Source organism: Balearica regulorum, chromosome 2 (genome assembly GCF_011004875.1).
Source record: "Balearica regulorum gibbericeps isolate bBalReg1 chromosome 2, bBalReg1.pri, whole genome shotgun sequence".
Taxonomy (NCBI): domain Eukaryota; kingdom Metazoa; phylum Chordata; class Aves; order Gruiformes; family Gruidae; genus Balearica; species Balearica regulorum.
The window spans coordinates 92,330,082-92,338,787 of NC_046185.1; the positions used below are offsets into that span (position 1 = coordinate 92,330,082).

General features: G+C 47.0%; 1 protein-coding gene across 1 annotated transcript; it reads left to right on the plus strand.

Moving 5' to 3' along the window:
* The first annotated feature begins 859 nt into the window (after nucleotides 1-859).
* Nucleotides 860-7,690, plus strand: LOC104630232 (leukocyte elastase inhibitor). Its single transcript, XM_075744910.1, has 8 exons — nucleotides 860-983; nucleotides 1,837-2,021; nucleotides 2,286-2,348; nucleotides 2,780-2,908; nucleotides 3,983-4,100; nucleotides 4,510-4,652; nucleotides 5,220-5,387; nucleotides 5,927-7,690. Exons 2-8 carry the CDS (start codon nucleotides 1,854-1,856, stop codon nucleotides 6,329-6,331), a joined length of 1,194 nt encoding a protein of 397 aa, XP_075601025.1. The 5' UTR covers nucleotides 860-983; nucleotides 1,837-1,853; the 3' UTR covers nucleotides 6,332-7,690.
* Nucleotides 7,691-8,706: the final 1,016 nt, after the last annotated feature.

Below are 8,706 nucleotides of genomic sequence, written 5' to 3' on the forward strand. Positions count from 1 at the left end.
TCCTAAGCAGAGCTGATGGTGCCTTCACTTCACCTCCTCTTGCCCTTTTCCTGCACGAGGTCAACAGAGAAAGCCTGTTCCCTAAAATTCTCGCCATATGGGAGCATCCTGGTGCCAGGTTCTGTTCCCAAAGCTGTGTAACTGGGACTCCTTCTGCCCTCTGGACCAGGTCCTGTAGCACCTGCCACCTCCTGACCCACAGTCTGGGGGATGCTCAAAACCCAGGGTGGGATCCGCTACTGAAGGCCACCGTGTGCTCCCTCTGCTCCCTGGCGCCCGCTGTCGCAGGGAGGAAGACATCCTGAGATCCCTGAGGCTGACCAAGTGCCCACGCTGAGACAGCCCCAGCTAAGCATAGCCCTCAGGCAGAAAAGCTGCTGGGGCATGGTCTGGATCATTGCACCTCTCCGGGAAGGCCTGGGTTAAACAAGAAATAACATGTGGTTATGGGCCCAGCTCTACCATCGGCTGCAGGACTATCAGGGCTGCCCACAAGACGGAGGTTATCAGATGCACGGAAGTACTTCAGGGAGAGGGAGAGATGCCTCTCTGAACGCTGCATACCAGACTCTTATTTTCTGATTGGTTTCTGTTTCCTTCTTGCTATTACTGTCTGCTTTCTGCAGATGCTTGCCAGGTCTTTGAGATACTTTAGCAGAGCAAGCTAATAAGATTCAGCAGTATCAACAGGGTGCCTCCTCTCTGGGAGAGGAAAAAAACCCCTGTATTTCCTTCTTTTATTACTTGTTTCAGGAACTGAAAACCAGAAGAGACTGGATCGTGTCTTGCACTTTGCCGCAAGACATAAAAAGCCATTCTCCTGGTATTTTGTCAGCCCTTGATTTCCTCGGGCACGTCCCTTCTTCAGAAATAAACTGGGCAGGAAGCCAGAGTACTCAGCGGTTGGTTTCGATTTAAGACGAGGCAGGACACCACCCTCCATCAGCGAAGAAGCTGCCAGAGTCAGATCTTCCCAGGGGAAGGTAACTTTCTCAGCTTTACCTTTCTGCAGGGTAGTGGTAGGACTGGAAACAGAAGGTGGAGGGGAGCAAAGTGTGTTGCAGCCACACGCAAAGGCAGGCTGCAGCGTTTCTGCCGACTGCGCTGACTTCAACATTTCGCGGATGTGACAATCCCAGGATGTAGGAAGTACGTAGCCAAATTCGTTGCTCGAGTGAAGACGCTTGCTCAACAGCAGGAGGGAATTTGGTAATTCCCTTAAAGGCAAAAGGAGATAAATGGCAAGGCAGTTACCTTAGAAGCGCCGGGACATGTATGAACTTGCTCCCTCAAATTCAGGAGGTAGAGGAAGGTCTTTCCACATTGCTGTTTGGCTATGACTTGGTAATCCAATTCATTGGTCTCTCTGTTGGTTGTTTTCATATAATGTGCTTTGTGTTTTACACAATATACAAACAAAAAAAGTTTTTCGACAATATACTTCAGGGAAGCACAGTGTCTGAAAGTTGATCAACGCATTTAAACCATGTAGCAGTTCTTGCAAGAAAAAGAGGGTGTTGACTGTGTGACCCTATTTACACAGTGCACAGGCTTTAGAAAAAAAAATTGAGGGCATGAAAGTGAGTGTGGAGCTAGCTGGAACAGACAGGGGAAGAGCAAGAGTATGACTAAAGGGGTGATTTGCCCAGAGGTGTTTTTTTGGGTCAGGATGTGGGGTGCACTTTGCTATGAAGTGCTAAGAGTGGTCTGAAACCTGCTCCCAGTGCTGGGGGTGCTGTTTCCTGAGAAAGGCTCTGTGTTTCCAACTCTCTCTGCACTGTGTGCTCTGACCATGGCAATGTTTGTGAGCTGGATTGCAGAGTTGTCCCGTTGCAGGCCTTGGCCATGCCACGATGGGCTCCCTCAGTGCAGCAAACACCAAGTTCTGCCTGGACTTCTTCAAAGAGCTGAGAAAAGTAAAAAGAAATGAAAATATCTTCTTCTCCCCACTGAGCATCTCAGCTGCCCTGAGCATGGTCCAGCTGGGTGCTGGAGGCAGCACAGCTGAAGAGATGGAAAAGGTGGGTTTCTTACCCTTTTCCTGGGAACTGCTATTAGAGGCTTACATTTGGAAATGGAAAAGAGGCAGGAGCCTTCTGGCAGTCCAGGCCATGTTCTTCACAAACAGCAAACTGAAAGATGTGGCAGCTGCAGGTCTCAAAGCTCTCCTTTCCAAACATGCTCATCTGAGTTGCAGTGCCCGTGAGGCTCCAGTGCAGCCTCAATGCATTCTTTGTGTGTTCGTTAATCTATTTACATAGATTTATATTACATTTATATCGCAGGTGCTTCATATTCATGAGGTGCTGAGCACGGCAAGTCCAGGAACCAAGAGCACCAGTGGAAAGGTGAGATAGTATCTGAACTGTGTGATAACATTGAACTGTAGCATGAAACGAAGCAGGGCAAGGCAGTCTTACCTGCTAGATGGCAGCACTCCATCCAAAAGTGTGCTAAGAGCAGAGTTCAGCCCTGTTCTCATCAAACTCTGAAACCTGCGTGCATGTGCAGAAGAGACCCTGTTGCTTTGCTGCGTAAATCGTTGCTGGATTTAAACAGGATGATCCTTTTTCAGGGTGGAAATTACAGGAGAGGAGGGAGACGAGTGTGTGACTTCAGATGATCAGGAAGCCCAGATGTATGTTTGTGTGTATTTGCATGCCCCTCGGCCCCGCCGGTGCATTTGGGGAGAGTGACCGTGATTTCAGCCTGAGGGCACACGGGTGGAGCTCCAGGGGAGAGCGTCTTGCTAAAGAAAGCTTTCCCCTGCTGCTCGCAGTGTGAAGAAGCCGGAGGAGCCCATTCTCAGTTCCAGGAGCTTTTGTCTGCCCTCGGCAAAGCTGGTGCCACGTGTTCCCTCAGCATTGCCAACAGGCTCTTTGGAGAAGTGACTTTTCAGTTCCTTCAGGTGAGTGATGACTCTTTATGGGCTTTAAACTTCTGTACTACACTTCAAACTCCTGCTAAGGACATCCACTTGCATGTTTCTGTATTGCTGATGTGACAGAAAAGCAAGCTCTCACAGATGGGTGAAATGCGGAGTGAGCAGAGTATAAGACAGTGACCTCTGAGATTAAACAGGTGTTTGTAAAAAGTCAAGGAGAAGAGCCTACATTTCCTGAGGAGGAGATAAAAATACTTTTGAAAGACTTGGATAGCAATTTTCACCAAAATGATGTTTCTTTGTGCTTTGATATTTGTGGAATTGGCACCCTTCATCTACATTTTTTAAAATGCTGCAACAGATTTGCATCTTTGAGAAGCAGTGCAGTGCAGAGCATTTCCACAGAAATCATCATTCCGGACAAGGGAAAAAAGTCCAGTTTTCCCAGGCTGCAAACTGGGATCCTGGGGAAAGATTTCACCTCGTTTTTCTCAGCCTCTGCACAGACATGTATACACGGAGACCTGATTTTCATGGCCTGATCCCAAAGAATTCTTTCTGCAGGTTTGTGCTGTGCACAATGGGGAAAATTAAATCCTTGCATGTTATTTTTAATTTGCTGGTACTTTGAAGGGAGTGGGGCTCCACACACAGCAGGATGAGAGGCGAGGGCCAGCTTGCAACCAGGAGCAGTGGGGAGGGTGCTCTGCAAGGGCAGGGGAGTAGGGGCTGTGGGTGATGGCCAGGCTGGCAGGGTCATGCCCTGCCCTCCCCAACAGCTATCTTGCTAAAATGGTTATTGTGGTGAAAAAACGAAAGACTCTCTCACAAAGAACAGCGAGAGTAAAAGACAGCGGAGCTGGGACTCTCTTATGTGAAAGGTGTCCAGGGAACTGGTTGCTTGGCTCCTTCCCATGCCCAGAAAGTCTCTTCTGAAGAGTCACAGTGCATATGCAGGACATTAATACTGGAACAAGTAGCCCCACACAGAGCTCTGACCTACAGGTTGGCATCCATTTCTTGGACTCCTGCTTTTCTCTGTGGTCGAGTAGCTCCCTGATTACCATCATGAGAACCACCTCGCTTCCTGTTTTGCAGCAATACTTAGACTCCACAAGGGTCTTGTACCATGCAGAGCTGGAAGCGGTGGACTTTGTTAATGCTACCGAAGAGTCCAGAGAGAAGATGAATTCCTGGGTGGAAAAACAAACCGATGGTAAGGACAAGGCCTGCACTTGGCTGCCTGGGGAGTGAGCGTCAAGACCATGTGAGAAGTCATAAAATCATAGAATGGTTTGGGTTGGAAGGGACCTTAAAGATCATCTAGTTCCAACCCTCCTGCGATGGGCAGGTACACCCTCAAGTCGATAGTGAATGTCTGAGTTTCTTCCCTTTCCTGAGCGTAGCAATATTCAGACTTAATAATAGTGAATAATTTTGCTTGTGGCTCCTGTAAAAGTGGCTTGGGGCATAAGATGGCCCTGAGCTTCTGGGAACTTCGACTCTGCTAAAGCTGAGGATCAGTTCTTGCTCCAGACAATTCTTCCAAGTGAGGAAGTAGTGGGATTGTCCTCAGTCAATGGTCAAAATGAAAGCATAATTCACCTTTGTCTGTTGTTTTAAAGGAAAAATTAAAGATCTGTTCCCTCCTGGCTCTATTGATAGCACAACAGTGCTAGCTCTGGTCAACGCTATACACTTCAAAGGGCAATGGGCTATAAAATTTGAGGAGAAAAACACCAGGGAAATGCCTTTCATGCTGAACAAGGTACAGTTGGGACAAGAGCTGCGATGAGCAGGGGAAAGTGGGGAAAGTCCTTGTAACCTGGGCTCTGCTGTCTGCAGGGCAAGTCTCTGCCTGGCTCAGGTGGGGGGGGGGGCGGGGCGCAATTTATCCAAGTCAAGACCCTTCACCCTGTGAAGTGAGAAAGCAGCATCCTCTTCCCAAGTACCTCTGCAACAGAGGCCATGTGAAGGCAAGCATTGGTACCTCCTTGGAGAGGCTAAGTTATAGAGGAGACTTTGCTGAGGGCACACCATCCTTTCCTGGAGGCTGTAGTGGAAGTTGGCATTATCCTTTAGGAAAGAGTTAGAGGATCAGTGCAAACTGCAGTGCAAACTACAGTGCAGAGGATAAGACTCCCTTAGAGCGACTGTTACAGCTTTCACGAAGCTTGAGCCTCTGCCAATGCCCTCAGCAAAAATTTATAGTGGTTCGAGGAGCATTCATGGAAAATGAGCAAGAAATTTCAAGCAGGTTGATTCCATGGGGTTTATTACCTGCATTATTTTGCTTGATTTTTTCCTGACTATTGATTGACTTTCTGTATTTTAGAGAGAGCACAGGGATGTACCAATGATGTGTCGGAAAGGAAAATATAAATTAATCAGGAGACAAGAAGAGCAAGTGACAGTGCTGGAGCTCCCGTACACTGGAGAAGAGCTCAGCATGTTCATTCTTCTGCCAGAAAACATCTGTGATGAGTCTACTGGCCTTGAACAGGTAACACTCCTGTCTCTGCTCCTGGGAGGAGAAACTACCCGTCCATCTAGTACTTAAACAAGATGCTTCCCAGCCGTTCAGGCCAACCTTGTATGTTTTATTGTTATGGGGTTCATCTTGCTTTCCACAGGCAGAATGCTGCTGCCTCTGTAAAGATGAGAGAGATTAATGGGTATATAAGTTACCTCAGAAGAGCAGAGAAAGACTGAGAAAACCTATTCAAAAGTGACACTTTGTAGCGTTTCCAGGGGAGTTAATGAGTATTTCAGAGGACAAAATGTAGCACTAGTGAAGGGAACGTCTTCTTTGCAAAAGTATGGAGGCATAATGCCGTATTGGTGACTGGTGAAAATCTGAACAAATGAGAAGGGTGCCTCTGAGAAGGCTGGATCTGAACTTGCCTGATTTCACACTCAATAGCTGTAGGACACAGGTTGTCTTTGTCATGAAAACCAAGCCTTTTCTTAAAGGAAAACGTTGCTGTGAGCATGTTGATCTAGTTTCTCATGACTGTGATTCCCTGTGTTTTCTCCTTGCAGCTAGAGAGTGCTGTCACCTATGAGAAATTAGCAGAATGGACCAACATGGAGAATGTGTGTCTGCAAAAGATCATGGTGTACTTGCCGCGGTTCAGAATGGAGGAGAGCTGTGAGCTCATACCAGTACTGCAGGCTCTGGGGATGAGGGATGCCTTCATCCTTGAACAAGCTGATTTCTCTGGGCTGTCGAGAGAGCCTGGGCTGTTCCTCTCCAAGGCCATTCACAAAGCCTTTGTGGAAGTCAATGAAGAAGGCACTGAGGCAGCTGCTGCTACAGGGATGACTATAGTACCATTGTGCCTTCACATTCCTTACGAGTTCAGAGTTGACCACCCATTCCTCTTCTTAATCAAACACAATCTGAGCAAGAACATTCTCTTCTTTGGCCGATGTTGTTTCCCTTAAGGGTAGAGCAGGTTCTACTTCTTTCTTCCCAAAGAGAGCACAGTACTGTGGTAGAAGGGAGTAAGGCATAAACAACATGTTGCTTTCAAGTGTCACTGGCATTTCCTGATGCCCATAATCTTGATCCCAAGAGAAAACACCAAGCTGCTTTGGCAAGACTACTGGAAAAAATTATAATGGGCCTTTCTTGTTTAGAGCTCTTTTCAAATGAGAGCACAACACTGATGGAGCTTGTTTCATTCTTATTTCATTCTTAGCCATGAAAACTCTCATTGGAGTCACATTGTCTAAACAGTTGGGTGAAGTACTGTGTAAATGAGAAGTCCAAAATGATGCCTCTGCTCTTCAGCTGTACAGCAGGGCTGGTGGTGGGGCCAGTCTCTGGAAGGTGTTGCAGACCTTCCTCCCTAGCCTCTAGGTCCCAAGCCAGAGACAGCTCAGTGCTGAACCCCTGCTTTCCTCCCACATATCTCCAGCAACCCCACCTCTAGCACCTTAACACCACCATGAGGGGACGCTCTTGGCTGCCTTGATGGCAGTCAAACCCACAAGTCATGTTCACGTCCTGAGTGCAGCTCCACACAGATGCTGGGTGTGGAGATACGTAGCTGCATTTGTTCCTCACTCTTCTCCTCAGGTACCCTCTCCAGCCCTCCCCTTTGGGAAGGACCTCTGAAGTAACAAGAGCCCTTCCCACAGGTGTAGAGACACAAAAGCTATCCCTGGCAGGGGTAGCTGGTCTTCACGTTCAGGACAGGGGAGAGAAGTCCTGTTCCTCTCTGGTGGACCCTGGGGGCTTACGGTCTTTGCCTGGCTGTGATTTGGCAGCGAGCCTTTGCAGTGTGGTGCAGCACCTCCTGAAGGAGTGCAGGCTCATCATGTTGTGCCATAGGGGGTTCCTAAGGGCACCAGAGCAGTCCCATTTCTCTGCTGTGCAAGTCCAAGCCATGAACACCTTCACAATGATGCCAGCCGTCTGTCTTACAAAGCCTGGCCAGGCTTCGGGGGAACCCAAAAGCCCTGCAGTGACGTGCTGTCTGTCCACAAAAAGTTGGCTGCACCTCCTTTGCCCTCAGCTGTGCCGTGCCTGTGCGTTGTGTCTGGGGAAAGCTGAATATTGCGTCCTTCCCTTTTTTCTCTCCTGCTGCAAGCATTATGCGTAGACACATTGTAGATCATGCGTAGACACATGGTCTGACACACTGCATGCCATGAGTGTGTGTTGTTTTCCAAAGCTTGATACATTTACAGCAATGAACTATACTTTGGAAGTCATTTTAACAATAGTAGTCCTGTTAAACTGTAGTAGTTTCCTGAACCATATCGTGTGACAGCAATAAAGGTATTCAGAGCATTTCATTGGTATGGCTTTTTGAATCCTGATTTGAAAGATGCCTTAGGTACTCAGTGCTTTTGAACATCTTGCCGAATGTCATGTCTCTTGCCTGTAGTATTTAATCCATGAACTAAAAGTACAGTGAGGTGTAATTTACCACCAGTCAGAACTTAAATGTCCTCCACCTGCATGTGTCTGACTTGCCATTCTAAAAAAAAATAACGGATGCAAAAGGGTGGTGGGTTTTTTTATTATCAGTGGGAAACCTTGAAAGAAAACTCTTCCCCAAAGCTCTGGTGTTTGACACGTGCCTGAAAAGCCACACTCTTTCAAGACCATAAGATGTTTGGTCTTGGAGGAAGGTTGTTCTAAGTCTGTAATCTCTCATCCTGCCAGTTCTACAGCTGTCTGCCTGATGAGTGGGAAATTATCTTAATAAACGATAGAGGGGTGACCACTGACGGGAAAGGCTTTCTCAGTCCAGAAATTCATAATGGATGAAAGTCCCTCTAAAGTACCATATCCCCCAAATCATATTTTCAGAATATATTAATGCGATTGTCTCATATTTGTACTGGGGTGCACTGAGGGTGACAGGACACCTCTAGCCCATACCTTTGGGGACGGAGGGGAGCAAGCAAGCGGCTGTGTGGGCATTTGGCTGCTGGATGGGATCAATCCACAACTGCAGTTTGCCAAATGTGGTAATATAAAGATGTGGTTTAGCTGCAGTTTGCCAAATGTGGTAATATAAAGAGAAGAATTTTAAAACAGCAGATATGTGCAATCTTTTTTGTTTTATTCTTCTTGTGTGGTATCCATAGGTTTTCATATACATTTTATAACATAGCATGAAATAGTGAGCTGAGTGTTTCTCATGCCAAAACCCACTTCAGGTAAGGCCTTGAATCATTAAATCTGTTTTTACTGATTTTTCAGTGATAAGAATTATTATCTAAGTGTATTTGTGCAGTTGACTCAGTTTCCTTCTGCATAGCAAAACTCATTTTCTGTCTGTGCAAGTGTGAGTGCAGTACTG